The sequence below is a fragment of the Poeciliopsis prolifica genome, unplaced genomic scaffold (genome assembly GCF_027474105.1).
Source record: "Poeciliopsis prolifica strain line A6 unplaced genomic scaffold, Auburn_PproV2 SCAFFOLD025, whole genome shotgun sequence".
Classification (NCBI taxonomy): domain Eukaryota; kingdom Metazoa; phylum Chordata; class Actinopteri; order Cyprinodontiformes; family Poeciliidae; genus Poeciliopsis; species Poeciliopsis prolifica.
Genome location: NW_026562400.1, coordinates 1,375,056 through 1,390,625, shown reverse-complemented (window position 1 = coordinate 1,390,625; position 15,570 = coordinate 1,375,056). Strand labels below are relative to the sequence as shown.

General features: G+C 34.7%; 1 protein-coding gene across 2 annotated transcripts; it reads right to left on the bottom strand.

Annotated features, from left to right (window-relative positions):
- Positions 1-3,153: 3,153 nt before the first annotated feature.
- Positions 3,154-14,821, bottom strand: LOC129370806 (C-type lectin domain family 12 member B-like). Of its 2 annotated transcripts, none has more exons than XM_055047002.1 (6): positions 14,753-14,821; positions 13,122-13,226; positions 12,492-12,704; positions 12,243-12,406; positions 3,602-3,714; positions 3,154-3,526 (listed from the first exon to the last, which is right to left on the bottom strand). In XM_055047002.1, the coding sequence occupies exons 1-6, from the start codon at positions 14,811-14,813 to the stop codon at positions 3,520-3,522; spliced, it is 663 nt and encodes a 220-aa protein (XP_054902977.1). In that variant the 5' UTR covers positions 14,814-14,821; the 3' UTR covers positions 3,154-3,519. The 2 variants fall into 2 exon arrangements, with proteins under 2 accessions (XP_054902977.1, XP_054902976.1); XM_055047001.1 differs by lacking the exons at positions 3,154-3,526; positions 3,602-3,714 and adding exons at positions 10,819-11,975; positions 12,051-12,163.
- Between the last annotated feature and the right edge of the window lie 749 nt (positions 14,822-15,570).

Below are 15,570 nucleotides of genomic sequence, written 5' to 3'. Positions count from 1 at the left end.
AATATTGTGTTGAAACAGTTTTGGTAATTAGCACAGTCTTGAGTCTTCTTGTAGTGCACTACATTTTCTGTGCAGTTTTCAAAAACCTCAGAGTTGATAAATAAAACTTGTGCATGATGTTTACAAGATCATATATGGAAAAGGTCAAGATGTTTATCTTTGAATTTCTTTGAGCCCCTAAAAGTCTCCTTTTTGTACAAAGTACGAACTTTATACAAAGTATTCACTTTATACAAAAACAGTTTTTTCAGGATTCTTGTGATGACACTGACCGATGAAGTGAATATAATAATGATGACTGTCTTTATATTCCAGCAACAATATCAGACGTGGTGGAGCTTCAGTGAGCAGGTTACAAGAAAAAAATAAGCAGAATCAACTGCCACTATCATTAGTTTTATTCACAATAACAATGATAAATCAAGAACATAATACATCCCTTCAACATTCATTAATTATTTTATGATCCCTCTCTTTTTAAAAAGTAATGTAGCACCCCTGCTGGTCAAATATTATTAATACTGAACCAATTGTCTACTGAAACAAATAGTAGAAAAGTCTTTTAATGTTGTACAATGAATCAATATTTTGTGCCTTTTAAAAATTCTGCTCTCGTCCTCAGAGTAATGATTATTTTCAGTGAAGGTGGGATTCCCTCAGAGAGCAAATTTACAGCTTTAAATCTTTACTGCATAAAATGTTAGATCATTTTCTTGCTATGGGCAATAACAAACTATAGTTGTTTATCTTTAGTGAGAAAACAAGAAAAATTTTAATACATTTTTGAAATATCTTATGTTTAAACACCAACTTTTAAAGGTTTTTCCAATAACCTTTAAAAGTTTGAATATTTCATTTTAAACAGATAAAGCCTTTTTCTCACAGATGCAGCCATTTCTATCAGTACAACTCACTGATTTTCATTCTCGGTTCTGGAGAGAAGATACACATTGATCTTCAGTTACAGGCTTCTGTATCCAGGCTCTAAGGAAAACCATCAGTTAGATCAAGGCTGATATATTTGTTTTATACACAGTTTAAAAGATAATGTGTCTTTCACTAATTAGTCAGATCAACAGTCAGATCTGAACTCTTCCTCTGCAGTCTTCTTGTGCTTCTTCCCAGGTTTTCTGATTCTGAAGTTTAGCATCATTACCAGCTGGTCTGATCATGAAGCCAACTATCCTGACAAGAAAAAACACTTTCTCTAATAAACATTTGGTCTGACCAATATAGTGTATTTATTATTACAGCAAATATTTTACCACAGGAGATCTCAACATATCTTTATCTTTGGGACAGTATTGATCAATATTCCACTGAGCTCAACTGACATTCTGCTCATTCCAGGTTTTCCTTATGCTTTCAATTTGCTCCTTGAGGTTTTTTTTCTCTACCTGCAGCTCCCTGTTTATCTTTTTACTATAAACCATATAAACCATCTTTGCAGTGAAACATTTTTGTGTAACTGTTTTTTTAAATATTATTATTCGTCCCATGCCCCCTGCAATGGCACTGCAAAGAATAAGTAACAATTTCCCTTTAATTTCAAATATCTTTTATGCTCTGACAAATTAAAACTTCTACTGTTGTTAAACTAGAAAAATAATTTAGACTATTACTTGATCTGGATAAAAAAAGCATTAGGCCAAATAACGATGTCTTGTATTGGGAACATGTAAGGAAATCATAATTCAGTGAGTGGAGTCTCTGTAGTGCAAAAGGGCAAGTTAAGCAACTGCATCTAGAATATTGCTTCAAAAATTGTTTGAGCCAAAAGAGGAAGAGGTTTGTTACTTCATTCTCTTTTCTCACGAAGTTTTTACCATGTAAAAGTCACACCATCATTTCTGAATAATACAAAAAAAGTGGTTCTTTCTACATTGAAACATTTAAAAGAACTTAAAACCTGGGCCATAAGATCAAGAAACACAAATAAGAGTTCACTTTTATGAATTATTTTAATGACAGGAGTTTTTATTTTATGTAAAACATAAATAAAAACTGAATATGGATATTTGTAAATCCTTGTAAACCTATTTTCAATTGAATTCACCAATAAAAGGAGGGATGCAATTTTAAATGGGAAACTTTATTTTGGAAACATTCACTCATTTAGATTTTGAAGCCTGCAAATTTTGGTACAGGAAAAAAGATATTACTGTGTCACATCTCAATACTCACTAAATGTTTGGGAACTAATATATCAAACTAACATATCTGTTGCTGTATTTCTCAACTCCCAAAGTCTCCTGTTTCCTCGGTCTCAATGTTTTTGGAACGTTTTGCAGGCACTAAATTCCAGATGAGTGAATTTGGAATTTGGTAAATTAGCAGTAAATTTAGTTAGGCTGAAAATAATCTGCAAATCTTTTTATTCTCTTTTTATTTATGTTTTCACAATGTCATAAATTCAATGTATTTGGATTATAGACTTTAGATCAACTCTTTCACACAACATGTGATGTTTTTTAAATAAGAAATATTTTTTGCTGTTTAAATTTCACTTTTAGCTCATTCCCTGCTCCTGGTTGTGTTGAAGATCATTTTAGCAAATACAGTTTGTATAGGAGAAAAACCATGAATACAGATGTCAGGTTTAAAAGCAGAAGAACTGAATAAATAGAGGAAGTAAAACAAAGAGTCCAAGTTTTAGAACATCTGATAACTGAGTTTGACTGAGTTCTGTTTTTCTTTCAGTGGGTTTTACTTTCAGCATTATTTTATATAGTTTAACAGACACAGAGGTTAAAACCATTACTTTTCTTGTAAAATTTCTAGATAATTAAATTAACAAAAAAAAGATAGGCACATAAAATATGTACCAACATCCTGAACAAGACACTTATAAATCTTATAAAAATGTACATGTTAAAAAAGATTACAAAAAAACTGGTTATGTGGGTAAACCGATGTGAACAAACACAAACTTTTACTGGCTATGACAGATGAAAACAGCAAAATAAAAGTCTAGTCCTAATCAGTTTCCTGTATTTATATTGTGCTTTTTGATTTCCGTTGTTAAGGAGGCGTGTCGGTACTTGAAGATACACGACAAAAAACGAAGGGTCTCTTGCAGAAACTTTACTCCTTCCAGCACACGGAGGAATTACAACAAAAACTGAGCTGTTGCCACAATGAACTGTGCGGCTTCTGGCCTCTAGCTGGCACGGACAGCGCTCAGCGATGTCCGGGCAGCGAGCGGTGAGCGCCATATCCAACAACAGTCAAAACATAACGGATCAGCTGTTAGAACTGGTTGCTAAGGCAACCCCAGCTGTCAAGAACAGAATAAACAGACTTAAAACAACAAATCTCGCGATGCGACCTTCCTTACACTATTAAAATATTCCCTGATGTCCTTTGGAGATTTAAATATTATCTATTTAATGTGACCTATTAAACAGATAAAGCCTTCTTTTCACAGATCCAGGCATTCTTGTCCTCACAACTCACTGAATGCCATCCTTTGTCTTGGAGGCAAGTTACACACTGACCGTCGACTGCAGGTTGTTTTACCTAGGACCTGACAAAAAACATCAGTTAAACTTGATCTTACTGATATTACCAGTCATTGCATAAGATAGTATGTGTCTCTTACTGGTCAGCTAGTTCAGTTCCATCGGTCCATTTCCATTTGGTTCCTTCAGCTTTCAGGCCAATCCAGTATCCTTTAATTTCTGTTCCAGCAGGACTGATTGTGTTGACATAATTCTATAATCAACATAGAATAAAGGGAAACATTTAAAAACTTCAAAAACATAACAGTTTCAGTTCATTCATCACATTTACCTTTTCCTCTTGCCTATTTACAACAACAAGATGGGAAACTTTTCCTTTACAGTCTTGCTGTGCTCCTTCCCAGGTTCTCTGAGTAGCTCTTGGTTCATCATTATATGCATAGCAACTGGAGCTGAAGGGATTCCAGCCTTTTTGACAAGGTTCACACTTCCTCTCTTAAACAAGAGATCAACAAATATATATTTAACTGAAATTGTCATAACAAAGTGTTGATTTTAGATAATATACGAGCTGATCTTACCCTTGTCTTTACGGCAGTATTGATCAATGCTCCACTGAGCTCGACTGACATTGAGCTCATTCTGAGTTTTTATCATGTTGTCTAGTTGTTCCTTTAGGGTTCTCGTTTCTCCCTCCAGTTTCTGGGTTTGGTTCATCAGGTTCTGGTTTTCTGTCGTCAGATTGTGGATCTTGCTTTCTGAGACATTATAGACTCCTGTCAGGTTATTTATCTGGTCTATTAAGGTTTTGATTTTTGCTTTGCTTTCTTTCAGCTCGTTTAGCTCATTTTGCTGATACCATACAACTGGAAAAAGAACAAAATATGATTCTAAACTAGTAGAAATTTAACTGATAATTTTCACCTTTTAATCATTTTAGGAAAGGACAAATTTACTGTATTTTCAGTACTAGTCCTTTGCACATCTAATGTAGGCCTTCTTATTGCTTTAAACATGTGAAAGTCATGGAATTGCTTAGAAAGATTCACAATCCTGAATTTCACAGGCCTGTAACTTCCATTCCCAACCTGACACTAAACCAGTGATTAAATATGAAATATAATATATAACATTATATTTTTTTCTTAGTCAGGTAACCTTTAGTGTGTTGAGATTTTACAAATATATATTTTGCCAAGTATGCCTGTTAAATTACCTCAAGACACCTAAACTTTTTACAAACTTTTTTTTTTACATTTTTTGACTCTATAAATATCGTTAGAATCTCTGATATGTATTCAGTATCTTCCTCTTTAAAACAGTACTTACGATAAACAGTGACTCCTATGATTCCCAACAACAATATAGTACAAAATGTCCCCAAACAACAAGCCAACTTCAGATAGTAACGGCGTCTTCTTTCTGCTTCCTTCTCTGATAAAAGTCCTGTTGAAGCAAAGCAAATATTATTAATTCCTAGTTCAGCAGTGAACAAAACATTTATATATTTTTTCCTTTTATTCTTAAGGATTTGAGCTGAAAACAGCATTGAGATTGACTGACTATCTATAGTCTGAACCCATTTATCCATGCAGGGATGAAGGTTGGCCAGTGCAATTGACAGGTAATAAAAAATAAAAAAAATATTGTACATACATACACACATACTTTGGAGCAACACTGTGTGAAAGGATTTATTGCTGAATAAAATTGTTTATCTTCACCAAGCAGCAGTAATTAAATAGAGAATAAAATATCTAATAATTTACTACCAAGAAACTTTCAACATGAGAAAAGTAGCTGCAGATTTTAAAGAGCATAGTCAGATTAAATTAATTTCAAGAGAACAATTGTACAAGAGGTTCACATATATTAGTGCAAAAGAATCCAAAACACTACAAGAAGTGAAAAAACTGTTCAAATAAAAGCAGAAATTTTATTTCAAAAAAGAAAAATGTTCATATAAATGGAAGATTGTAAAGACTTTTTGAGCTTTGGAGCAGTGATGCTTTTAAAGTCAATTAACTGCTAAAATAAAGGGTTTGTTGTAACTCTCCTTTGTGCACCAACAAAGCTTCAGTCTGTCACAACTTTCCAGTTGAGTAACAGTTTCTTGCATGGGCCACATTGTCTAACAGTGACAGTATTTCAGTCAAAGTGCTTCTGTCTCCAACCATGGCTCTGTTACATCCTTACTCTGCAGGATCCTGATATAGACATGAAAAACGTGTGCGCATAGACAAATCTGTCACTTTCAGACACCAGCAAACAAGGACTGGAGTTTGAAAATAATTCATTTATAACTTACCTTTGAGTCAGAAGACTCCTGAGGTGTTTCGTTTTGCATCTTTATTTCATCGTAAATAGTTTCCTCCTTCTTTGGACCTGCAACTATTGAAATGAAAATAATTTCAATATTACCAAGAAATGAGAGGCTGACTCTAATTCAAGAGGCAAGAGGAGTCCAGTTTTCTTAGGATTTAGAAGAGAAGATTCCCATATCCTGAATGACTGACTTTATACCTGAGTTTCTCCTATCAGTATTATTCTGCATATTTCATATTTCAGTTATCTAAGTTAATTCAGACAACTATTAATTTATTGCCCAAAAAGGAATTTTTGAATCATGACTAAAATCCTAAGATAATACTTGTTGCTGTCATGGACGGATCATCAGATAGAAACATATGGAAACCAATATCTTATCTACAGTCTATATGAAGGGAAAACAGAGTTTTTGAGTTACTGGAGTAATTAGAAAAGATTAACAGGATAACTGTGATAGAGGATTCTTTACATTTTGAAGTCATTTTTATTAGTTAATTTTAAACATATCCAAACACCTCTGACTCTCTGTGAAATGTTTTAACAATCATTGGCTTTAAAAAAGTGAAGCACTGATGGACTCCAAACATCCTTAACTGTGTTGTTTCCATGTTAGTAATTGAAGAGACATATTCTTTTCAACTAATACTTTACATCTTAAAATAAGGTATCTGGAACGTCTATCAATATTACAACTAAGAATTACCAAATAAAAAAAAACGAACAAAATAAGCCAATAATAATAAGTTGCTCTGTTTTCTTCTCTAATGTGTGAATAAAATATAACTTACTTTTTGATTGAGGTTGTTTCTTATTCTTGAAGACAACTGAAGCATACTGGATGTCTTCATCTGCCATTTCTTGTCTTACTTTTGTCTCGTCTTAATCCTCAATTAAGAGGATCTGTCTTCTAAACTGAGAAACCACTGATTTTAAGCAAGAGAGCATTTTGTAAGAGGAGGGGTTATTTCATCTGAGGCAATAACAACTTATTGAAGGGGATTGGCTATTGCAAAACTCCTTCTGCTTTTGACTGTGTAAAATATTCATGAATTAAAGATTCTAAAATACCTTCGATATTATCAACACCTGGGATACGTAGTGGAAGTGTTGTGTCAGGTAGGGGCATCTCTTAAACCTCCTGTTATGTTGCAGGTCAAATTGACCTGTTTTAACGTTTGCCAGTGTTTTAAAAAAATAGTTGGAAGTTTTTTTGTGCTTGAAACTTTTTCTAATTGTCTTAAAAGGTGCTGCATAACAATTTAAATTTTATTCATTTGATATACATATTTCATCTCCCCACTCCCCCCCCCCTCCCCCCCCCCACACACACACACACGCATACACACACACACACACACACACACACACACACACACACAAGCCACTTTCTCATTATTCTCTGTTCATACAACTTTATACAGGAACATTTTCTGTTTCTGTGGCAAACTCCACCCACCATGAGAGCTTTTGTAAGACAGATGTGCTACAGTTTCTCTATGAAAATGAAAACAGAAATGTATATGTTTAGGTATTTGTGACGTGAAATTTATATTTTCAGTCTTTCAGCACTTTGTTTTGTGAGTTTGGTGTGGTTCAGTATATGAAGTCAGATTCATGCATTTGTTTCATTACAGCTCAATGATTTCTATGGTTTGTCTTTAAGATAAATTACACATTGATCATCATCTGCAAGCTGTTGCATCCAGGAGCTGAGAGAAAACTTTGATAAAATAGATCTATGATGTTATTTTCCACAAATGGAAGATATTACGCAAAGTCAACTTTGAGCTTGACATTATGTTCTGTCATTCCTAAATCAAAAATATACCTGAAGTGTTGCTTTGATTCATCCGTCCATGTCTGTGAAACCGCTGAATATATTGGAGTCCATCAGTGCTTCACTTTTTTAAAGCCAATGATTGTTAAAACATTCCACAGAGAGTCAGAGGTGCTTGGATATGTTTAAAATTAACTAATAAAAATGACTTCAAATAGGCATGCAATATATTGTTTCATGTGAGAGTGCCTTAATGTCTGCTCCTGCATGGCATATTTACTCAAGCCGAGCTCCAGACCCGTCAAGCACCACTTTCCCATGTCTCCCTCAAACTGGTGGCAGCAACAATATGCAAACACATGGTGGAAGAACTATAAATGGAGAGTAAGAATAAGCATTGCTGTAACAATGTACTGAAGGAGGAATGTCAGAAAGGACAGGAGGCCCTTAAAGAGACAGAAACAAATTTCAAGGTGTCTGATAAGGCTATTTTGCAAATTCAAATTTCCAATATGCTGGCCAATCAAAGATGGAGCAAAGCAGGAAAGAGCTGGAAGATGAGCAGAGAGCACAGATCTGGCTCAAGGAGAAGGTCAATCAGTTGGAACATGAAATGAAATTCCTAATTCAAACCCATGAAGAAGATGTGGCCCACCTGGAGGCCACTCTGTCCCGATCCAGAGCCGAAATGCTTCCAAACCAAATACACAGGAGCAAACAGGCGCCAGACCTCCTCAAGATGGGACATGAGTTTTCCCAGAGGGCGACCAGAGCTTGGCAGGAGGCCTCAGAGTCCTACCAGGGCCAGTTAGCTCAGCTGGAGGAGTCGCTTGATCAGGCCAGGAGTCGTTTGAGTCAAGTTTGCCTGGAGAAACGTGAGAATCAGCTGAAACTTCAGACCTTGAGAAGGAGTTTGCCTCAGCTCAGGATGTCAGGCTACATCTGGAGAAGACTGTGGCCCAGCGCAGGGAGGAACACTGTGAGGAGATCCAGCAGCTCGGGGTGAGTAGTCTGCTCTAGTTTGGATGTAAAATTGTCACATTATATCTTGGATATCAATTTATTTCAAACCTAAGAAAACTAAATTTGGCATCCACAGTTAGGATTGTTTAGTTATTAACCAATGGAATCGTTACCACTGCTTGAAAAAGACATTTACAGAGCATAGACACAAAAACACAGAAGTACTGATCCTGGGGTAATTTTTATGAGAAGGAAAAAAAGTATTTTAGGATATACTAGTTAAATGTTGATAACATCAAACTTATTTATAAAATTCAACAAAATGTACTTAGATTTTCTCACATCTGTTACTGTTAGGATTTCAAAATTACCACAATAAATAATTATACTATTTTGTCACTCATAATGAAATTAATATAACTAGTCATTCAGCCTTAATACGTAGTGTTGATCCTAGATATTTAGATACATTGATTATTGATTGAGGAAAGAATGAGTGCTTCTTTGAGTTTTTGCATTCAGCACATTGTTTAACTGGGTTGTTTCTATATTAATAGGCCTCTAGACCTGCGGTTCTCAATCTTTTTTGAGGTATCAAACCCACCAGTTTTATATAAAAGAATTTCAGCCTCCAAAAATATTTGTATATTTTTTTTGCAGTTTTACTAATTAAAAATAAATTTTATTTTTAAAACTTAATTTTTTTAAATTTGAAATTTAATTTGTTTTTTGTCGTTTTGGATCCACAAAATCCTTTTTTTTTACTTTTCCCATCTCTGTGCAGCGTCAATAAGTGTTCTCTTAGTTTTGCAAGTGACTGGAGTTGTTCAACTTTGCACTGCATATGATGCAGATGGAACGCTGACTCCCATCCTGTCCCGTGATACAGGTGAATTAATCCCTGGTGTACGAGCTAAATGTCCTCAACACTTATTGGCACCAAGTGGAGCTATGGAAAAATACATAGATCTGTTCTGTAAGTGTAACAGGCAGAAACCCAGTGGCGGGTTGGCTATCTATCTCGGTTTCCCTAAGATTTTCTGGGACCACTTATGGATTACAATAAAATCCCCCCCAAAAAGAAGAAAAAAATCTACTGGGCACAGACATCATTCAACCAGACATAAACCCATAAAAATATTTTGATTTCAAACTCCACTGATGTTTATATCACTCTTCAGGTTACAACAAAACATAGTATAAACCATCTTTACAGTGAATCATTTTTGTGTAACTGTCTCTTTTTTTTTCCATCCATACTGCTTCCTATGCCCCCTGAAATGGCACTGCCAAGAATAAGTAAGAATTTCCCTTTAGTCTGAAGTACGTTTTATTCTCTGACGAATTAAAACTTCTACTGTTTTTAAACGAGAAAAATTAATTTAGATTATTATTTGATCTGGAACAAAAGCATTGAAACATAACGTTGTCTTGTATTGGGAACATATAAACAATCATAATTCAGTGAGTGGAGTCTCTGTAGTGCAAAAGGGCAAGTTAAGCAACTGCATCTAGAATATTGCTTCAAAAATGTTTAAGCAAAAGAGGAAGAGGTTTGTTACTTTATTTTCTTTTCTCACAAAGTTTTTAGCGTGTAAAAGTCACACCATCTCACACAGTGTGAAACAATTTAAGTGGCAGGCCTTCAGCAGACCAAGAACACATCTTTGACTTTAACAGTTTCTGCAAGTTATAAGTGGATTAATTCAGTAAATATGAGAACAAAATAAGACTGTAGGTCTGACATACCATCTGCACTGATGCTCAGCATGCAAGTTGTGTTTAATACCTCTACTATCTCTGTGATCAATACTCCTTGTGTGAAATACAACACCTTTTATAGATATGTAAAAGATGCCCAGTCTATTCATTTTTGAATAATCATTTTCAGAGTCGGTGTCAAAGATCAACTCCTGGTAGCAGGTGTTTCTCTTTTTTCATAATTATATCTGAATTGGGTAAAACAATTATTAATGAATTAAAATCTTCTTGCCATAGAAAATATTTTGCATAACACAAAGTTTTTGTCTTTTAGCAACCACACTTTTGGCTTAATTCTTAATTGTATAGTAAATAGAAAAACATGTATTTAATAACGTCTTATATGAGCAGACTTTTAATTAATCCATACTATTGATAACATTACTCCTAACCTATATCAGAAACTAGACCAGCACCCTCTAGTGGCTGAGCAGAATTATTGCAAATTCATACAAAAAAAATGTTCTTTCTCCTTTTCTATAGCATTTTTATTATATTATCAGGTCTTTGTTGCAGGAAAATGAGAACAATAACAAAACAATGAAAGGAGCCTTAATTTACAGTGGCAGTTTATTTACATGTGAGACTTTAGATCAACTCTTTCACACAACATGTGATGTTTTTCTAAATAAGAAATATTTTTTGCTGTATAAATTTCACATTTAGCTCATTCACTGCTCCTGGTTGTTTTGAAGCTCATTTCAGCAAATACAGTTTGTATAGGAGAAAAACTATGAATACAGACGTCAGGTTTAAAAACAGAATAACTGAATAAACAGAGGAAGTAAAACAAAGAGTCCAAGTTTTAGAACATCTGATAACTGAGTTTGACTGAGTTCTGTTTTTCTTTCAGTGGGTTTTACTTTCAGCATTATTTTATATAGTTTAACAGACACAGAGGTTAAAACCATGACTTTTCTTGTAAAATTTCTAGATAATTCAATTAACAAAAAAAAAAAATAGGCACATAAAATATGTACCAACATCCTGAACAAGAGACTTATAAATCTTATAAAAATGTACATGTTAAAAAAGATTACAAAAAACTGGTTATGTGGGTAAACCGATGTGAACAAACACAAACTTTTACTGGCTATGACAGATGAAAACAGCAAAATAAAAGTCTAGTCCTAATCAGTTTCCTGTATTTATATTGTCGTGCTTTTTGATTTCCGTTGTTAAGGAGGCGTGTCGGTACTTGAAGATACACGACAAAAAACGAAGGGTCTCTTGCAGAAACTTTACTCCTTCCAGCACACGGAGGAATTACAACAAAAACTGAGCTGTTGCCACAATGAACTGTGCGGCTTCTGGCCTCTAGCTCTGGCACGGACAGCGCTCAGCGATGTCCGGGCAGCGAGCGGTGAGCGCCATATCCAACAACAGTCAAAACATAACGGATCAGCTGTTAGAACTGGTTGCTAAGGCAACCCCAGCTGTCAAGAACAGAATAAACAGACTTAAAACAACAAATCTCGCGATGCGACCTTCCTTACACTATTAAAATATTCCCTGATGTCCTTTGGAGATTTAAATATTATCTATTTAATGTGACCTATTAAACAGATAAAGCCTTCTTTTCACAGATCCAGGCATTCTTGTCCTCACAATTCACTGACTGCCATTCTTTGTCTTGGAGGCAAGTTACACACTGACCGTCGACTGCAGGTTGTTTTACCCAGGATCTGACAAAAAACATCAGTTAAACATGATCTTACTGATATTACCAGTCATTGCATAAGATAGTATGTGTCTCTTACTGGTCAGCTAGTTCAGTTCCATCGGTCCATTTCCATTTGGTTCCTTCAGCTTTCAGGCCAATCCAGTATCCTTTAATTTCTTTTCCAGCAGGACTGATTGTTTTGACATAATTCTATAATCAACATGAGAAAAAAGGGAAACATTTAAAAACTTCAAAAACATAACAGTTTCAGTTCATTCATCACATTTACCTTTTCCTCTTGACTATGGACAACAACAAGATGGGAAACTTTTCCTTTACAGTCTTGCTGTGCTTCTTCCCAGGTTCTCTGAGTAGCTCTTGGTTCATCATTATATGCATAGCAACTGGAGCTGAAGGGATCCCAGCCTTTTTGACAAGGTTCACACTTCCTCCCTTAAACAAGAGATCAACAAATATATATTTAACTGAAATTGTCATTACAAAGTTTTGTTTTTAGATAATAAAGCTCTGATCTTACCCTTTTCTTTACGGCAGTATTGATCAATGCTCCACTGAGCTTGACTGACATTGAGCTCAATCTGAGTTTTCATCATGTTGTCTAGTTGTTCCTTCAGGATTCTCGTTTCTCCCTCCAGATTCTGGGTTTGGTTTATCAGGTTCTGGTTTTTGTCGTTGAGCTCCTGGTTTGTCTTTTCCAGCTGGTTCAATTTGCTCTTGTGAAGAAATACAGCTGCACAACAATAAGATGTCACATATTACATATAGTTAATATAATTTTAAAACATAAACAGAATTTTGAATTCTTTTTCAAAATTTGCAAAACAAAACCAAAAGAAATGTATTGTGTTCTTCTAAAAGTGTGAGGATTTTTACTGTCCATTTGACATGTAAAATGAAACATTTTAAAAATATTCTTACAAAACTTTCAAACATCTCACAGTTTTAGTTAGAAAAGCAAATACATAGCAGCTACACAATGTCATTAATTAAAGATTTAAAGCATCTCTCTAATTCCCTCTGTTGGTTATTTTACAAGTAAACCCAAAGGAACTCATGTCTCCAGAATATGTTGTCTACATTAGCATATATTTGAACAGAGGAATCTTATTCATGTTTGTTATGTTACATGTTTACAGTACATACTTACAGACTCCAAACCTGGCCAAGACCAAAATCACACACAGAGTCCCAAAGCAACAAGCCAACTGCTTAAACCAGCAAAACCTTCTTTTCTCTTCATCTGACAAAAGTCCTGCGGAAATGAATCAGAAATTATTCAACATCCAGTTTAATGAAGACACAGCAAACTTACATCAGTATTCTTTATTTTATATTGACACTTTTTTTTATTTTAAAATGTTAAAAATATTGTCATCATTTAACAAAGAAAGGTGGCAGAGAAAAGTTTTATTTTCAATTGAGAAATATAAAATTATTATTTTTGGTATCTACTGATTATCTTAAAGATTCAACAAAGCAATATTTTCTGTCTTATTTGAGACTCTATTTCAACAAACATAAAATAATCCACAGAAGGAATGAATCATCCTAAATGCATCTTACTGAGCTTTCAGCACTATCCAGTCATTTTAAGGTGAATTATTTAGACTTTCTGAGTCTTTCGATTTGCACATCTTTGTTTGTGGTCTCTTAAAGTCCGTAAGACTGTTATCTGCTGAAAGCAGCTGTCTGTTGGAGCAGGCCCTTCCTCATTTCCACTAGACGTCTCTTTTATAAATCCTCTTTGACTCTTTATATTTACATGAGAAAACCTATATATTTGAGCAGTGTGCTTATTCTGAATGTAACAGAGTCATGTTAATTTCAGTTATCTCTTTACATGACTTTTGCTTGATTAATGAAGCAGGCAGTATATGTTGATTTTATGTTGGTCCTGATATTATTATAAAATCAGATAATCAGATAATGTTGAATTCACTAACAGCACCACTTGTGTCTTTAGTACAGCAGCTTTTTGTGAAAAAAGAAGATAATTAGAGATAATGAGGAGATGTTCATAGTATCAGTTTAGACTGTTGGTTCAGCTGCTGTTTGGTAAAAAATATTTTTTTCACATTTTGTGTTTTCTCATTAGTTATTTTCTTTCTGAAGAAAGTTAATCGGAACTGAAACTTTGTGTCAGATGTTTGCTGAGCTGTTTGATTTGGTATCTGCACTTCATCACACACAACCTCTTCTTGGTTTTCAGTTAAAATAAATGAAAGTTCAAATGTCCTCAAGTATTACAAAATAAATTTAATAAAATGTTAAAATTACATTGTTTTAACATCTGCTTTCCTGTCATTGCAATTTATCACATATGAAGAAACTGAAGGCCAAAACATATGGTGATAATCATATTTATTTGTTTTTATTCTGACCTTACTAAATGTTCTCAACACTGATTGGCACCACACAGAGATGTGGAAAAATACATAGATCTGTTCTGTAAGTGTAACAGGCAGAAAGCTGATGGCAGGCTGGCTATCTGTCCCTACAGCAGTGGTTCCCAAAGGTTTTCTGGGCCCCTCTATGGATTGCATACAATAAACCATCTTTACAGTGAAACACTTTTGTGAAACTGTTTTTTTTTTTATTCATCCATGTTGCTTCAGGTGCCCCCGCTGCCATGTCACTGCGCCCCTCAAGAGCCGCTCCCCACACTTTGGGAACTATTGCTCTACAGGTACCCCATTTTAATCAAATCCACATTACACTCAGCAGTGATCAGACAACCACAGATAGCATCATGTTACTAAAACATAACACAAAGCTCACCTCTTGCTGGTCTCTTGTCGTTGAAAGCAACTGAAGCATCCTGAAACTCATCCTCGGCCATCTCTACACCCTGACTGCTAATGTTTGTCTGGTTTGTTGGCAAAATTTTCATACAAATTGAGCAAGAGACTAACCACCATTTAGGAGAAGTAAAAAATTCCCTTTAGTCTCAAGTATCTTTTATGCTCTGACAATTTAAAACTTCTACTGTTTTTAAACTAGAAAAGTAATTCATATTATTACGTGATCTGGAAATAAACATTAGGACATAACGGTGTCCTGTTTTGGGAACATATAAACAATCATAATTCAGTGAGTGGAGTCACTGTAGATCTAAAGGGAAAGTTAAGCAACTGCAGCTAGAATGTTGCTTCAGAAATATTTGAGCCAAAAGAGGAAGAGGTGTGTTACTTTACATGTTTTCTTTCTCATGAAGTTTTTAGCATGTAAAAGTCACACCATCTCAGACAGTGTGAAAATATTCAAGTGGCAGGCTTTCAGCAGACCACAACATTCACAGTTTTCAAGATTAATTGAATAAATATGAGAACAAAATAAGACTGTAGGTCTGTCATTCTGTCTGCACTGATGCTCAGCATGTAAATTGTATTTAATATTTCTGCTATCTCTGTTGGTACAGCTTGGTGTGAAATACACCACCTTTTATAGATATGTAACATATGTCCCCTCTGAGTACAGACACTGAATCCTGGCCCCAGTCTGTTCAGTTTTGAACAATAACTTTCAGACTCCCTGTCAAAGAACAACTTCTGATAGCACCTGTTGATGTAAATGTATGTCAGCTGCAGCCCTACAAG

Coding starts and splice junctions, on each gene's coding strand:
- LOC129370806 (XM_055047001.1), bottom strand. CDS start 14,813: ATGGCCGAGGATGAGTTTCAGGATGCTTCAGTTGCTTTCAACGACAAG. Junction 13,227..14,752: donor CGACAAGAGACCAGCAAGAG/GTGAGCTTTGTG, acceptor TCATTTCCGCAG/GACTTTTGTCAGATGAAGAG. Junction 11,976..12,050: donor GGAACTGAACTAGCTGACCA/GTAAGAGACACA, acceptor GTTTTTTGTCAG/ATCCTGGGTAAAACAACCTG.